Genomic DNA, 17,963 nt, shown 5'->3' with positions numbered 1-17,963 from the left:
TTTTGGGAAAGAAAACACGGGATTCGGTATAGCAGTGAAAAAAGGGCGGGATTCGAGATTCTCATGAAAAAGGAGCGGGAATGCGGGATCAGGAACCCCCCCTTCCAGACCCTATTGTACAGTCTTTAAGATCAACAAGGCGTTCATCACCAGGGCAGTCGTAGCTTGGATCACAAGCAGTACTTCAGTACATTTACAGTTTCTAAAAACGCCCTGTGCGGGCAGGATTCCATGCCAAAATGCCTTGCCAGGATCACGTGGGTGTCAGCCAGATCAGCTAGGTGAACATCGAGTTACAGTTGTTTTGAACACTTATTGATTTGAGCCGTCGCTACTAAAAACGAACGCTCAAAACAACACGACAGGAACAAAGTCACACGTCTTTCTCCACTTTACTGATTGACTGCTTCATTTAAGAAGATAAAGGAGCTGTAAAGTTTGATTTGCCGTACTTTTTCCTGCGACATCGAAATGGAATGCAAATGTGCTGCACTTGTTTCGTAGGCTAATTGACCGGAATAAATAGGGTTTTTTTAGAGCAGAATAGGAAAGATATCTGGGATCGAAAAACATTGAATGACTCTTATCAGTCAGTCCGATTAGTTTTAGGACCCAATATATGTGATGTTTGGAAACATTCATGGGCTCCAGATGTCAAGTGTTTGTGAATTGGTTTTGATCTCATAATTCGATACGTGAATTGTGAGCCGCAGGTATCACACGCATATTCGACCTTCTCTAAGTGGGAAAGAGTTTGAATCAGAGCTATAAAGTTGGCACAAATAAAGTTTTTCGTTCGTCTTTTCAAGATATGAGATTTAATTTAGAGAAAATAGGCCTTATCACGGTTTTCGACGCCGTTTTGACGAAAGACTGGTCAGAATGTGAAAAAGTTTTAAAGAAAGTGGGATATGAAAATGCAAAACAGTATTTTATTTGTCTAGACGACTCTCATCGTTGCCTTTATGGGCTAATGGAAAGCAGTTTACAACCTTGCCCTCATTGCGGGAAACAAGGTACAATACCTTACTACTACATTGGTCTTAACTCTAAGTTGAAATTGTGGTGCAAGGATCCTGAAATGTGTAGAAAAATGACCTATCACATGAAGGAAAAGGATCACTGGCCTTATGAAAATAGCTCAGAGGACTGGGTTTCGGAAATGAAGAAAAAGGTTTGGGATGGTAAGAGGTTTTTCCAGTTGTCATGGTTCTGGAACCCAGATGACAGTTGGACTTTACTTACTTTTTGTCCAGACAAAGAATGCAGGCTTGTCCTTCCTGCCGCTAAAGTTGAGAAGGAACCATATCTTCCAGGATCAAGACTGAAAAAATTAACCTGCCCCTCGTGCCATAAACATTTTGAGCATGAACCAGTAAAAGCACATGGTGACCCACGAAATGTTGCATATATTCTCCACTGGGATGGGTTCCAGTCGTTTTCAGGCAAGGAGAACCATGACTGCGGTGCTTTGGAAGTACAAATTGCAACAATGTGCAAAGACGAAAGATGCAAGAGTGAGGAGGTTTTTGTTGTAGGATTTGTACCTTGCTACCTGCTTCCAAACAAAAGACCTCTTCCCCTTGACCCATTTCTTGCCGCTTTTATTGAAGAGATAAAGACTGGTTTTATTGAAGGTATTGAGGTAAACTACTCACTTGATACTCCATGGGAAAAAGCTGGGCCAACCAAGCTGAGACATCTTGTTTTACTTTGCACAGCTGATTACCCAGCAATGTGTGAACTTTGTAAATCACAATTTTGTGGGAAGTCTCCATGTCGAAGATGTGAGTGTGGTTACAAACGTACAAGTGAAGAAGCAACCACTTATTATTATGGAGACTATCGTAGAGCAGCAAGATTTCCATGGCCAAGCCGCATAATCAAAGAAGATATTCTTTAAGAAATGGAAGAAGAAGAAAGGGCAACGGTGGTAAATACAAGGTCTCAAGAGGTTGGATTCACAGGCTTGTCTATTTTGTATAGATTAACCAGATTGTATGGCTTTGATATTCAGCGTGACTGCATCATTGATGTAATGCACAGTTTCTCTTGGAATTATCAAGCACCATTTGACATACATTTTAAATGATGAAGCAACTGACAGGAATGCCTTACAAGAAAACTTAACAAAGTTTCCTTGGAGTTCTGATTTGCGTGCATCACGATACCCTTCTAACCTCAACCGTACTGGTTTTTGGAAAGCAGAGGACTGGCAAAAGTTTGCTTTCCCAGCTTCTGAACTGCTGTTAGGGGGCATAATTAATGACCAAGACTATGAAGTATGGGAGACACTTCCACGTATTGTTGAGTTTCTTTACTATCAAGGACGAAATGGATGGAATCTCAATTCAGCTATTGATTTCAAAGGCATGTGTCTCCGCTATAACATTTTGCTTGAGGAACGATATGGACTGTCCAGCTGTCATTTAGTCAATCATCTACTCACTCATATTCATGAGGATGCCATGAATTTTGGATCCCCAGACAATTATTGGTGTTATGATTTTGTGAGGGCTGTAGCAAGGTACATCTCTATATCAAACAATCATAAAAACATTGAACTGACTTTTGCCAGAGCTGAATTGAGGAGGGAGATTTTAAAAGTACGGGAATCAATTAAGTCAAGATCTAATGAAGATGTATCTGTTGGACCAGTGTTGGTACATTTTTGTTCAAGTCTGTCAGAAATGTCCTCAATTGTTGCTTCTAATTGTTGCTTCCAATTGAAAGGAGAGACCAGTTATTACCTGAATTCTTTGTTGTTGGCCATCTGAATGGAGTACACTGGAATGACAGAGCACAAAGAAATGAGGTGCTACAGATGCTGTATGAGGAAAAAGGAATTACAGCAGCTGATGATGATCTGTCAGATGTTGCATGTGGATGTCGTAGCATTTGTTTTACTGGGAAGTGTGGAAACAGTGGCAAGACCTTCAAAGCAGGTGACTCTGTTATCACCGAAAGCAGGAAAAATGGTTTTGATGTACTGACAATAACACAGATACTAAGAATACGAGTGCATGGAGAGTATGAAGTTATCATTATTGGAGATGCATTTCAATATGTACTGACTGACAATCAGCCAGCCCGCCATTCTTGGTCAAAACATCTGGTTTTACAACTCTCAGGAACTAAGCGTCTATGCCATGCAACCAACATTAGAAGGCATGTCATTCTATTTTAGGATGGCCCCAGGAACTTGGTTTGCACTGATTATCATCGTCCTGACTTTTCTATCACATCTGTTACTGTGCCTTCCTGGCCAATAGAAGGAGATATGGTTCTTGTGAAAGGTGATGATGTTGAACCATGGAGGGCCCTCGTTCAGACCGTCCGTTCAAGAGCGATGACAATCAAAGCACTCTTTTATGTTCCTCATCCTCGCTGGGGAAGGGAGTCCAACTTGTGGGTACGTGAAGGTTCTCTACCCCAAGACATATCATGGAAATCGATTCTGGGAATTTGTAAAGGCTCTTGGCGAGGACAAGGAATGATTAACCTCCTAAGAAGGTGATCTCAACAGCTTTCTACAAGTTGTAACTTTAACAATAGATAAGTTACAAGATGGTTCATCAGTGACGGTTTTGAGATTAATATTTTAAGATGAAAAGTAGTGTCAAACTTGTTTTAGCAATTCTTAAAATAGAGTTAGAGTTATCGGGTAAATGGTATGGCAAATTGAAGCCAGGGAAAGTAAATTTTTTGATAGCGGGACATTCTGAGTGATCCAAGCTTGAGTTAAGGTGGATTTCCACTGACGCACAAATGTCTTACCTCGCCTGTATTTTGTTTACACACGTAAAATGTACCCAACCATAGAAAATGTCTACGTGCATATTACTTACATGTGTAACAATTTAAGCAGCAGTGGAAATCCACCTTTAGTAAGCTTCCACTGTACTTTATCGCACTTATTAAAACTTGGCAATGTTGTCATAAGGACAGGAGAAAGTTTTCTTATTTCTATCTTTTTCTTTTATTTGGATCTCATTTGAGATTTGACAGGAAGTTTGTATAATGCGTCATCACCTGTTATGACGCCGGCGCTAAAAAATATGTCGGCAAAATTTATCATGTAGATCGAGTCCCACGGTGAATCGGTTTTTAATACTTATTACTTTCAAAATTTGAAATAATGACGTGGTATTGTAAACAAACTGAAATATTAAATACCTGCCTTCGAAATTTGTCGTTGAAAACAAAAAAAAAAGGGGAATTTAGATGAGTGGATTGTTTCAGTTATGTGATTTGCGTGACGGTAATCGTGACAGCGAGCCATCGAACTAGTCAAAATACCCTGCACACTTTTTATTCTGGATGCTTCGCTTTTAGCGGGCCAAAAAAAGGCACTTCGTGGGCGGGAAAAGGAAGGATTAAAGTTAGACTTCACCTATAGTTTTGCTCCAGAAAACATATGCCGGGACAGATGTAGGCCTCTGAAATCGGCCTTAATTTCAATTCGAAATCTAACCCTTGAAGGTCGCTGTCTTCAACTAGTGAATTAGCACATTAACAATATGACTTGCGACTTCATTTTTACACTAAACGAGAGATAATAGAAAGATTTACTTGCAGCCGAGACAGAAAAACGGGAGTAGTTATCGTTGCTGTGTGCGAGGCTTCTAAAGATGCACAATTTTCCCGTTTTTCTGGGGGGCCGAATCGGGCGTGTAGCCGTAAATTCAACTTTTCTAATTACTCGGGCCGTAAGGCGGACCGAGTTAAGGTTTCGGTAGCATTATCAAATTCTTTTCTTTTGGGGGTCGCGATGGGCCGAGAGATAAGACTTCAAGCCACGAGTTATTGTTCTCGGTCTCGTTTTTTGTACTCGGCTGGTACGAGTTACGTTTTCTGTCGTGTTATCAAATTCTTAAAATTCTCGGTCGCGTTCTTTGTTTTCGGGCCGTGAGGAGTGTTAACAATATGCGAGCCAGACGTGCGAGGCATGCGAGGCATGAACAACCCCAACATAAACTGCTAACCGTAAGCTAACCGGGGAGCTATTTAAGCTAACCTAAGTGCTATTTAGGCTAACTGGAGTGCTCTTTAGGCTAACCGGAGTGTTTTTTAGGCTAACCTGAGTGCCTCAAAGTTAGTTTTGTTTAACCAAAAATTTGGCAACTAAATCAGTCTATGACCTCGCGGGCCAAGATAGATAAAGATGTCTCACGTTTACTTTAGGAAAACAATCAATGTAGAAACGGCTTTTGTCTTCAAATGAAAGGTGAACAACAAATGCTTTCCGCTGAATTTCATTTCAAAATATAAACAGCGAAACATTGAAACACGTACATGGATATAAACGTACGCGTGATGCGTAACGTTACTCTAGATCCCGGGGGAGTGGGGGGGGGGGGGTACTCAACAGATGCTTGGTTAGGGAGGTGCAGCCCGGGCGTTCAAACCCTGACCCTGTTTAAGACATAATTCTCCGATTTCCCTATCCCGTTTAAGACAGAATTCAAAATTTTTAAGCCCTTTCTAAGACATTTAACCCAAAATCACACCCTGTTTAAGACTAGAATGAAATAAGAATACACTAGTTTTTTACTGTATTTTAATGCATTGGCAATCACAATCTGTTTAAGCCATTAGGTCATGTAGGGATACCCTGTTTAAGACAGAAAGTGATGAAATAGATACCCCGTTCAAGACAAAACACCCTGAAAACCATACCCTATCGGGCCGCATCCCCCCGAGTCTAGATCATACCGAAAATTACGATCCGTCATTGACCCGGCGTCACATACATATTAGGACCGTACAAATGGTTTCTGTCTCTAAACGAAAGGGGAAAACGTAAGGATTAAAGCCCGGGGATTATAAAAAGCATTCGTATGACAATTGTAGTTTTTCCCTGTATTTCATTCTGACTGCAAGACATGCAATTCTATGTGGTGGTTACTTATTGCTTCACTATATCTCTGTATCTATCTATTTGGTAGCCTGCGAGCAAGCTCTCTTGGGGGTGGGGGACGGGAGGGGAAAAGAGGATCCACCCCCAAGAGAGCTTGCTCGCAGGCTATCTATTTGGGGGAATTGGCGATGCTTGAGGTTATCACTGTTAAAAGATTGTAGGCTTCACGCACCACACAGTCAAATATGGCCCGAGTATAAGCTGGAAACGGTGGAACTTTTAATTGTGATTTTTGAAAATAGTTCACCAAAGGGAATATTTAGGTGAAATAAAATGAAATCTGAAATTTCCTCTTTGTCGTGGCATTTTTGATATTTACAGTCAGTGCCTCTTAAGAAAAAAGAACTGAAGCTTACAAAGATCAGAGAGTTATTTCCTTGTTACCTTCATCCTTATTTTAAGATTCCAAAGTTATTTGTATTTAAAAGATCTGTCCATAGCGATTTAAGGTCTTTAAAAGGTGTCAAGGAGGAATGTCGATTTTGTTCTCTATATGTAAACATCATTGTCAAATTCCAGTTAAGGCTTTTAGCGCAATTAACCGTTACATTTAGCCTTTTGTTAAAGACGAAGCTTTAAACGCAGCATTGACTCTCGACCATGATGTAAGAAGTTATTTTCGTGTTTCATTTATCGTGTTTACGCTCGCATTTCAGATAGGTCGAGAGCCTTGGAGAGGGGTCGAACGTGCATAAATAGCCTCACCAACGAATCATTTCCCTGCCCAGAGAAAAACAAAAATAGCCTTACACAAAGTTGCCATTTAAACGCGGGAAGTAATGCATAGTGCGATTAGTAAAGACTAATAATAAACAACATGATAAGTTTTTGCATCAAATTTTGTACACGAAAAAATATCCGAGCTCCAGATGGGATTTGAACCCACGAGCCTCGTTCTGCAAAAGTAGAGACAGATGACGGTTTTTTTTTTTTTTTTTTCATCATTACCTGTCTTACTGGCGCAGTAGGTCTGTTTAGGGACTGGGGGGTTGCCGAGAAAATACCACACATTGATTGCATCAGTGTTGAATCTTGTTGTGAGCAATTGAGTGAAATCGTATAGCCATTCAAATAGAGTAAACGTTTTTCGGATTAACATCGAAGGTACATTCGGACTGAAACTAAACATCCCACGACACTGGTATTATGGGTAGAGAAGGAAGAAATGAGAAACCCTCAATTAAATTTTTGCATTTTGTCTACGATATTTATCGAACTTTGTCCTTCCATGTTTGCCAAATTGCCACCATATGTTTAAAGTTTAAGTAATAGTCACCACTTACATGTAACATTTCTTGGTCACATCGTTTGTGTGGGTTCGCTGCGGCGTTATGAGGAATCAATCGTCTCGAAACTTTCTTCTGGCATTCATTAATTCACACATCGAACTTATCAATTTATAATTTTGTAGGAAAATTTGGTGTCACCCGGAATCACCGACGGTTAAATTTATGGCAACTCCTACGTGAACATTTTCCATCCCAGAAAAATAGATAGTATTAATAATCCTGGCACTTTTGGTACAAAACAAAAAGACAAAAATTGTCGTCGAAAAGCAATCTACAGAAGATGGATGACTTAGTTAATGTAAATATGATATCCAAGAAACGAATAGAAAACTTAATGCAAAGCAAAACGGTTTGCTTCCAAAACTATTCTCTTGTGTAATGCTTCAAGAGAATCTACGTCTTTTAGCATCAGCATCTAAATAATTAAGCTTAATTTTTGCAGAAAAATTACCAAGAAAACTGCAGGCTTAGCTTCAAGAGAACCTACATTTTGTAGCATTAGCTAGTATCTAACTGATTAAGCTTAATTTTCCAAAAGATACCTATAAAACTGCATACTGTTAGATCAACCTTAGCGTCTAACCAAGGGGAATCAGCTCAGTTTAGCCAACGAGTTGAATTCACTTGACACACACGATTGCTGTTCAATGGTTACGTTGTATTTTAGAAGTTTACTCTACAGCTCAGCTACAACATTCTCTCTGAAGAACTTCTCGCGTTGCTTTTATGTTGGCCGGAGTATGGTTGACAACCTACTGTCAAACACTCGTCAACTACTAATGTAGGCTAACGTAAAACTTCCTTTGATTGGTTGGTATCGGAATTTGTAATAGGTACCTTCCCTTTATTTGATGAGGAAAATGTACCATTCTTTCAAGGTTTTTGTTATGTTCCTCGAAATGTCCAACCAAAATAAAGCAACGGAAGAAATATAAAAATTACAATGAACATTTGTATCGATAAAAATTACACATTGACAATCATGAGTTTGTAATGTACTAGGTCAAAGTTTCAAGCAGTGTCCAGCGTTATTGTTGCAAAACAACAACTTTCCAAGAAGAAAGGCGGTACTACAAGTCCACGCCTATTTCCATAAATTACAGAGCACATGTTTACAACTTTCAGTTACCTTATTAAAAATACAGTACGTGGTTTCAGAACAAAAAGTATTGACATTGATAGTCACCTTCAAACGCAAAGATTTCAAGATTACTATTATTCAAATAAGTACAGTGAAAACTAACTTAAATAACAAAATATCGGCTGGTATAAATTCGGTAAGAAACACTGAATATCTTCACTAAAAACGATAAAAACAAGAACGGTGGCCATTTTCAAAAAACCAGACATTCTTGACGGAAGGATAAATTTCCTGAGAAGTAATCCAAAACAGAACACCTACTTTAACCAAATTTATACCAGGAGAAAACAACATTTGATCAGGGCTAGATCAGCGTTACACTAAAACATAAATAGAAAGATAAATCATTAAACGTTTTAATATTTTTATCCCTTCGATTCGAATATTCCCGTAAATAAAGCATATATTGTATCGCTTCCCAACACCGAACAATTAATGAATCCAAGAAAACCAATAATAAAATAATACAAGTGTGAGTTTCTACATTATTCGCGTCTGGATTGTTTAACAAATTTGGACTTGTAAAATTATCAAAACTGAAAGCTTGGGAGAACGGGATTCCACTCAGCGTAGCACAACAAACCTATAAAAGCTTTAATTTTTCTTTTTTCTTTCTTTTTTCGTTTTTCCAAATTTTATCCCTTCCAATTTTATCCCATAATCAAACTAATGGAACCTAAGAACACTATTGGTAGCCTTCCCTTTTGTAACCTGAGTAGTTGCATTTTTACAAGTAGCTGTAAAACGTTAACAGTCTTAATAAAAACTTAACAACTTAAATAAAAACACAAGTGCTTGGCAGTTGTTGTACGCTCTGCAACCCCACTAATTATATCGACCGTTGAACTAAAATTCCCTTCAGTAGGTTAATCCTTCACTACATTCCTTTATAGTAAATTCATCCGCCTTTTAATAGCTAGGAAAGCGCGTGTAAGCAATCATGTTAATCAAATGCTTCATTTGATTTTCCTTCATCGGTCTTACTCCATACGCCCACCTCCTTGAAGTAAATGTTTTCCATTGACCTGGTATTTTCCAACTCATACTTTTCTCGATTTGAAAACTCTTCTTCAGAGCGCACGAGCCCTGAACCAAGCCTTTTTCGACCCGAAGTTTTCTTCTTCTTTTTGAAGCGTACCAGGCAGATATAGGCAAGTGCCAGGACAAAGAGTCCGCCAGAGGTAGCACCGATGATGATGACATATTTCATTATCGATTCTTTCGGTTCCTTGGTTGGCTCTATACAAACGAATTTAGAGCAGATTAGTGTGTTGTTTTCATTTTGTTCCGGCATTTATCTCTTTATGACTGTTACGAAGATTGTCTACATTTCGCAGAACGTTCTCGAACATTTTATTTAACATTCTAGCACATTCTATGGAATTAGTCCAGAACCTTTTAGAATGCTGAGTCATCTCTTAAATAACTGTCGACAAATAGCACACGCGCATGTAATATTATTGAAAATGGATTTTAGAAGGTTCTAGGTTCCTCGAAGGCTCCTTACTTGGTGCATAGCTATATCATACAAATATTAAGAAAGTTTCTTTTAGTAAAGCGTAAACAGTGCGTCAAGAAGTATATTCAACAGGCTGCTGTGTGCCTGACCTATTGAGAAAAAGATATTTTTTGTTCATTATTCAAATAATCCAAAAGGATTAGAACATCATCTACTGCACAGGAAAAGAACTGGACACCAACGTCTTTAGGATTCTAATTATTACATTTTCTTCTTCCAATTCCAGGAATGGGAAATAGTGTGTTTGCTTATCAAGCAGTTCCAATGTTCTTGTTCGTGTCATTATGTTCATTCACCTGTTTACTTCACGCGTGAAATTATACAAAAAGAAAAAACAAAACAAAAAAAAATAAATAATGACATGATTCCCCTTTCTTGTCTTTTTGGACAAGCAAGAAAAGAAAAACATCATATTGAACTCTGATCCTCGGCTAATTTCAGGTTTTTAACTATGGCTTGCAATGATGAAAGAAAATTACCTTCAGTTACACGTGTCACCTGTTCCAGAGACGAAGGGTCAACTCGAAGGCCACCAAGATTTCCATCACTTATTTGGTTCTTGAGATGGGAAAATGCTTCTTCAAGGGCAACGTTTTTGTTGAACATCAACTGAAACTCTGCCACGACACTTCCTTTACTGGGAACGAAAGAAAGAAGTAAACTAAGAATAATTTTCGTTGATTCTATATATACCCATAAACCTTTTAATTAAACATCGAACCAACTGTCTATTTTATGTTTCAAAAGAAATGCATTAATCAATGTTATCACTTTACCGACGTCTCTTTTCACAACTGGGCCCATATTTTTATTTCTCTTACTATTATTCATTACATTATTACGTATAGGTTTATAAATATTGAAGGAGAAAAGAATGACGAACAAAAAAAGTATATAGAAAACGACTGGAGCATAAAAGAAAGCAACCATGACTAATGGAAACAGTAAGCCTGATCAGTAAGCTTGATCTTCCCTACACCAACGGCTGGAGATGAAGCTCTTCTGAATAACAGAGCTCGCAAGCAAGTCAAAAAAATTCTGGCATCAATAGAACACTACTACTAAGGTCAGCATTTGGAGGGGGGCGGGGGGGGTTAGAGTAATTCACAAACTGCAGGAACTGACATCCAATGCATACATACCTGAAGGATATGACTTTCACCCCAATTAAATCTTCTCTTCCAGAGAACTTTTTCCAAATCTGCAAGTAAGAATTGGTGACTTCTAAAAACGGGTGAAACCAAAACTTGGCTCTTCAAACTGAAAGTTCTTTTTCCGGTTCAAAAGTGTTATTGACAAAAAAAAAATGGTACAGATGGATTTGAGTAATAATAGTAGAAGGTACACAACAATGCTGGCCAGTTAAAACTTTCTTGTTTGTACTTATCTAACCTCACTTTCTAATTTTGAAGACAAATCTTTAAAGGCATCACTGCTCTTGTCCTTCAGATCATCATTCCAGTCCTTAATGATTTTTAATTTGAAAACATGTTCTGCAACAATTAAGAATACAGATAACATTAATGGCGTTTCTCGATTTCGTAACAGTGCAAATTTCAAAGATCTCAGGTGTTAACCCCACAATGCTTATAGTATGTAATTCAACGACAAAATATGGCTCAACCCTCTACGTCGCAATTTGGGGAAACATTGTCAATTCAACACTCGTTTCAGTTTCCCTTTGTTCTCAATTCAGCCAAAAACTGTCTGAACCGACTCCTTTTCATGGATATCATTTTTCATATCACGTTTTGCCTCTTAACAGGATCTAGAAGATGGTATCACATCAACGGGGTATGGGCGAATTGAGATAAATATATTTTACGTTTACGTAAAACGAATCACAATCGTTTGACTTTCAGTTTGCTTTGTCATTTACACGATAGCTGGTTACATTATGGCGTTACAATGTCTTCCGTTTCCTTGTCTGCATAGGAATGAGTGAGTCTAGTGTTTCAAAGGTTGTACTGTCCTAAGTAAGGGTCCTATCTTTAATGTCTCTCTGCGAATGCTGAGCGTGTTTGATGCAAGTTCTTTCAAAAAGCGAAATAAAATCAGGACTCAAGGTGCAAATTTAGATTTTCTTTTCATGAGTTGCAAGGTGTCTGGGACCTTAACCTGGACAATTAACAGAACTTGAAGCACAATAGAAAGACCAACTCGCATGAATGATGCCTAACGTCGTAGCTCAGGTTTGTTAATTGAGAAGAGTCTCCTTCGCAGCAAACTAAGTTAGATGTACGTTAAAAGCCGATAGATGATAAATATTGGTCTGTTTTTGCTGTTTTGTTGCATCTCCTACATGCAATAAATATTGATTGTGCAAAGTTTAATTACGAAACATTTGATTACGAATCCCTCACGTAAATGCAAAAGATTTTCGAAAATAATCAAAGGTTGAATAATTTGGTTAATGAAAAGCTAAATGTAATCACACGTTTCTGTTACAATTTTTTTTTTGCTGCGACTAGCCAAACTAATAATAATAATAATAATAATAATAATAATAATAATAATAATAATAATAATAATAATAATAATAATAATAATACTAATAATAATAATAAAATTATTGCAGATTACATGACGGGAAAAATGCTGAAAAGGGATTGTGGCCTTCACGAATTCATTTAATATTATGACATTCTTGTGTGACAGGTGAATTAACGACCGTCATAAATCAAGTAAAGTTTTAACAACTATACACCTGTTTCAGGTTCCTCCGTTGCTGTTGGAGTTACTTGGGTTGATATAACGTTAGGAGCTGTGGACGATGTGCTCAGAGGGATCTTCTGTGTGGTTGTTGGAAGCATAGATCGTTGGTGCAGTGGTAATGAGACAGGTGTGGTGAAGACGCTGCTAGTGGTAGACAGAGAACCTGTTCAGGAAAATTTTAAGAAATTAAATACAGACAAATATTTGGTAGGATAGTGTAATTTGTTTACATCGAGACCCTCATTTGGTGTTTTTACAATCCAGAATCCAAAGTCTCGTTTGTTTGAAAGATGAACGAGGCTAAAAGACCATGCATTGTGCTAAAAGTTTAGCACAATTTTCGGCAGTTATTAACCAGTTTCTGGTCCCTCTGTTACTGACGGAGTAACTTGGATTGTGTCCGCATTGGTGACAATGGACGAAAACCTCACAAGTAAATTTTGTCAGGTAGTTTGAGACACTGAATGTTTTTGCTGTTGTGATGCCACAGTCGTTGTGACGCCGCTGCTTGTCGAGAGCAAAACATATACCGAAGGTAATGTTATCTTTTACAAGAAGAAGCTGATGGTTATTTTTTGGCAGTCGACTGCCGTGTCTACATTCACGACCTCATTTGTAGTTATGAGAATATTGTTTGGAAAATGAAAGATGTTACTCTTTCGTAAATTTAGCTTTGTTTTAACAGTCACGTACCAGTTTCTGAAGTAACTTGGGTTGCGTCAGCGTTGGAGATAATGGACGATGTCCTCACACCCATGTTTTCTGAGCTAGTAGTAAACACAGATTCTTTTTGTTGCTGCGGCGAGGCAGTTGTGGTAAAACCGCTGCTTGTGGAGAGCAAAATGGCAGCCAAGGAGAATGTTGTCGTCAAGTGAGAAGAACTGACTGATGCAGTCGGTTTTGAGGTCACAATCGTCCTTTTCCCTGTTGCTGTGCTTGCAACTATACTTTCACTGCTTGTAATGGCTGAAAACAGAAAGCAACATTGAAACAATGAAAAGAGCCTCTTGCAAATGGCCTATTTTTCGGACGCTGCTTCAACTTACGTTCCGTTAATGTTCAAACGAAAGCTCTGTAAGGCAAGTCAAAGCTAGCCACGAATGTGTCTAACTTAAGATGATTTCAGTGGTCACTTCCACTTGATCTAAATTTTTTTACTCTCGCTTAAGTTGCTACAGCTCTCTAAGGCGAGGCACTGTACATGTTACGTATGACCAGGTTTTGCTGGTGAAAAAAAGAAAAAGAATTTTACCCTATAATGAACGTGCTTTATTTTTTTTCTTTCTACAGGTGATGGGACATGTATAAAAGCTATGACAAGGAGGCTTGGGATATAGATAGTATGTCCAAAGATTTTCCCTTTGGGGTTGAGAACAGGAAGGGATGACGCCATATGACGTGTGCTAAATGGCGGCCATCTTGGATCCACCATCCTGGATTTCTGCATTTCCCCCAAAACTCCATAAAAGTTTGAAATGAAACGAAAAGTAATAATAATAATAATAATAATAACTACTAATAGTTTTCACTAGAGCCGCCCCCGCTTTTGAAGATCTGTTTAACACCTGTTTATGGTTTTTACTGGATATAAATACTGTGCATACGACGGTTAAAAAAGAAACGTTTCAATATTTATTGAAGTTAAAATCCATGTAACTGGCTAGCATATTTCTCTGTAAATTTGACAATGAAATCTATTACAGTCATACAGTTTTGTTTTGCGAAACAGCAACGTATTGTATGTGTAATTATGTGAACTCGTGGTTTGAAAGGCTGCTAAGGATGCAGAAGATGGCAAAACGTGACTTCGTGGTTGCAAGACCTTGAAACTCTGCTAGAAGATGGCAAAACGCGAACTCGTGGTTGAAATGCTGCTAAATGATGGCAAAATGCGAACTCGTGGTTGCAAGACCTTGAAACACTGCTAGAGAAAACTCGAAATGCTGCTAAAGGACGACGAAACGCAAACTTTTGCTCGCAAGACCGTCAAACGCTGCTCGAAGACCTCGTGGTTGCAGAATGACATCTACCCGACAGCACCTTGCACGCTTGCTGAAGTATTACCCGAGACCACCGTGCGCGCCCATTTTGATTTTTTCGCATACTAACAAATTTACTTACAGTACTTACCTTCTTACATTTTGAAATTCCTTATATGTATACACGCGGGGAATCCTAGGGTGCCTCCTTGGGTTTTGGCCCAGAGAGGGCCAAACCCTGCGGGGGCAATAATAATAATAATAATAATAATAATAATAATAATAATAATAATAATAATAATAATAATAATAATAATAGTTATAATAATAATAATAATAATAATAATAATAATAGTAATAATAATAATAATAATAATATTATTAATCATAATCACAATCATAATAATAATAATAATAATCATAATAATAATAGTAATAATAATAATAATAATATTAATAATCATAATCACAATCATAATAATAATAGTAATAATAATAATAATAAATAGTAATGACGGTGACGGTAACGTCAAGGTAAAAAAGCACTAACCGGCCATATCAAATTTTTCCCAGAAAACGCTCAGAAAAAATTTCTTTAGTATCAAGGCGTTTGCTCTAATATTAAAAAAAAAAAGTTATTCATGTTGAAAGTGGCCGCAGGGAGAATCTAGATAGGGTTAAAGCAAAAAAGGTAAGAAATCCAAAAGGAAGTTATTAAGGCTTCTCTCACTGAACACAACTACGTGTGATTTGAATTTTTCGCACTGGTTTCTCTAGACGACACCTTTTTCACATCCTAGTCCTGCAAAACGTTCCTGGCATACACACGTGAAGCTCTCAATTTTTTCAACACAATAGCTGCCATTCTTACAGTCCAAACAACAAAGTCTGATAACTGTCCATATCAAGGAATATTAGCGAAGTTAAATTAAATCTGCTGAAGAATTAAGACGAGGAATGTCCAGTTTAACCTATTAATGTTTTCAACAAATTAGCACAATGGTAGTTGTTCTCTTAGAAACTAATCGAAATATGGAAAGGACTTCAGGCATCGAATACAGAAGTGTGGAAGTAATTCTATACCCTTGGATAATTACATAGAAAATTAATCGGTTAACGTATCTTCGTCAACACAGCCATACCAGTCTCACAGCGATTTCCAGTGTATCCCACGAAACAGTTACACGAGTAACTGTTGACGCCATCAATACACGATCCACTGTTAGCACATGTGTGATTAACACACTCATCGATGTCTGCAAAATGAAATGCGATGTGGTACATTAATAAAGACACTGCTTGTAAAGTCTTTGTAAAAATATGTACCGGTCGTTTTTGGTGTTATAATTAAAGTAATAAACTAGGAGACAACAAACATCCTGTTATTTCAGCCGCGATCGGAAAGAAATCTCAGGAAACAGCACATCAATGAAGTTAGTAGTAGTATAGTAAGGTATACGCATATCTGTTTCACAATAATAATCACCCCGGGAATCCATTGATGCAGAAGCATCGATCAGAATATGTTTAATACATTAACGCGTGAAACACCATTCTTTTCAGTGACTTTGACACGGTAGCCGACATGTAGGAGCAACAGATGACAAGGCTATGAAGTTAATTCTTCAGTGTAAAGCAACATGTAAAAACTGTCAAATAAACGAAAGAACGAACGCACCATCCAACCAATTCAACGCAACAACCAAGAATGAATGAACGAACGAACGAACAAACGAACGAATGTATGGAATGAATGTATAAGAAAACCAGCTGTGTGCCTGTTGGATTTTTCGATCTGTACCTGTTTCACAATGATCGCCTCTGAATCCAGCTACACAAACACAAGTGTAATTGTTTAATCCATCTTCACAGGAGGCACCGTTCTTGCAAGTAGCGTTTACACAGTAATCGATATCTAGGAGTAGCATAAAAGTAAAATTTATGGCACCACATGTTCGCGAAAATGTTAAATGTTACTGTCATGTTTCATGTTAATGGAATGTCTAACTCCAGATTTCCAAAAGAAAAAAGAAGAAACGATAATCATCATCACAACTTGAACCTTACCAACTTCACAGTGATTTCCGGTGAAGCCTGCTGGACAAACACACGAATAGTTGTTTATTCCATCCATACAAGATCCACCATTGAGGCAACTATTGTTAACACAGTCGTTCACGTCTTGATAAAAAGAAAAAGAAAGTTCAGTGTTATCCAAGAGGCCTCTTATTAACTAATATATACGATTCCAGTGGAATTACTCAACGATGTTCCATTTCGCAAGGCTACCTAGCTGTAGATTCCTGAGATACACGGCCACAATTTTTACAAATGACATAATGATACTCATGCAAAGGTTGATGGCCGGAAATAGCAAGTAACATTAAGTCGTTTAACTTGACTTAGTTCTGATATAATCCACGCGTTATTAATTCTAAATATAAAGGAGTGAAGAATTTATTTTATTTCATGGATAACAACAGGCAAACAGTTGAAACAGCGACAGTTGCGTTTTACCCGGTACACAGAAATGCAAATAGTAGTTCTTCCTTCCACGAATGATCTAACGAAGAAGTAAGTAAATTTACTAAACGAAAGTAAGGGCACAGGACTTCATAACCATGGCCCCTGATCGACGTGTAGCTTAAATACTATTGCATATTTCACGGTATTCCCCCAACTTTAAACAAGAAAACTCCGTAATGTTTGTTCTATCATCAATTTAAATTCCAGAGGAAGGTAAGAACCTTTTTTTCGAGAAATTCGAATTCCCCCAAAAGACAGTTCGTGAAATACAAGGGAATCAGAAGAAAACTATGGTATTATTTATTGGTTGATAAATAAATTCAAAAAATAACGCACTATTTAACAAAACAATTTTTTTTATGTCAGTCGGATACCTGTTTCACAATGCTCCCCTGTAAATCCAGTCACACACGAGCACGTGTAATTGTGCAATCCATCCACGCACGAAGCACCATTCTTGCAGGTGGCGTTTCTGCAGTAGTCGATATCTGAAAATAGCAGAAGACCAAAATATTCGTTAATTGACTAAACATTCATCTGTTTAAAGTTTCTTATTGCAGCTTTTCGTGTCTAGAGTTCCCGCCCCCCTCCTAACCAGGCCCGTGTAATGTTGCTTCTACGTACAGTGTCTACAAGGAGATAAGTGGCAGTCATCATTATCACGCCGGGTCAGGGGGCTGAGCCAAAGAGCAATTTGCCGCCCGCTTTAATCTCCTCTGAGTTCAGCGGCTTACTTACAGAAAAGCTAAGGGTGGTCGCATAAGGTTTACAAAATGGCGGCCAATGCGATAAAAGAAGCCGTTTATGCCCTTCGCCCTTTGCGTGGAAAAGTAGAAAATTTTATTCAGTTTGAAGAGGAAGTGAGAGAGACCAT

General features: G+C 38.0%; 1 protein-coding gene across 6 annotated transcripts in view; it reads right to left on the bottom strand.

Annotated features, from left to right (window-relative positions):
* Nucleotides 1–9,017: 9,017 nt before the first annotated feature.
* The window catches only part of LOC146476135 (von Willebrand factor D and EGF domain-containing protein-like), a 56,872-nt gene continuing 47,926 nt past the window's right edge, over nucleotides 9,018–17,963 (bottom strand). For 2 of the 6 annotated variants that reach the window (XM_085114962.1, XM_085114963.1), the window contains 10 exons: nucleotides 17,464–17,577; nucleotides 16,631–16,744; nucleotides 16,365–16,478; nucleotides 15,706–15,819; nucleotides 13,278–13,550; nucleotides 12,577–12,747; nucleotides 11,262–11,362; nucleotides 11,012–11,070; nucleotides 10,349–10,506; nucleotides 9,018–9,589 (listed from right to left, as the gene is read on the bottom strand). In XM_085114962.1, the coding sequence (XP_084971088.1) occupies nucleotides 9,294–9,589; nucleotides 10,349–10,506; nucleotides 11,012–11,070; nucleotides 11,262–11,362; nucleotides 12,577–12,747; nucleotides 13,278–13,550; nucleotides 15,706–15,819; nucleotides 16,365–16,478; nucleotides 16,631–16,744; nucleotides 17,464–17,577 (1,514 nt within the window). In that variant the 3' untranslated portion in view covers nucleotides 9,018–9,293. The remainder of the gene's footprint in view (nucleotides 9,590–10,348; nucleotides 10,507–11,011; nucleotides 11,071–11,261; nucleotides 11,363–12,576; nucleotides 12,748–13,277; nucleotides 13,551–15,705; nucleotides 15,820–16,364; nucleotides 16,479–16,630; nucleotides 16,745–17,463; nucleotides 17,578–17,963) is intronic. The other 4 variants (XM_085114964.1, XM_085114965.1, XM_085114966.1 and 1 more) reach the window with 4 other exon arrangements.

Source organism: Pavona decussata, unplaced genomic scaffold (genome assembly GCF_977016875.1).
Source record: "Pavona decussata unplaced genomic scaffold, jaPavDecu1.1 SCAFFOLD_79, whole genome shotgun sequence".
NCBI lineage: Eukaryota > Metazoa > Cnidaria > Anthozoa > Scleractinia > Agariciidae > Pavona > Pavona decussata.
Note: the sequence above shows the minus strand (reverse complement) of the source record. Positions and strands in the feature narration are given on the sequence as shown.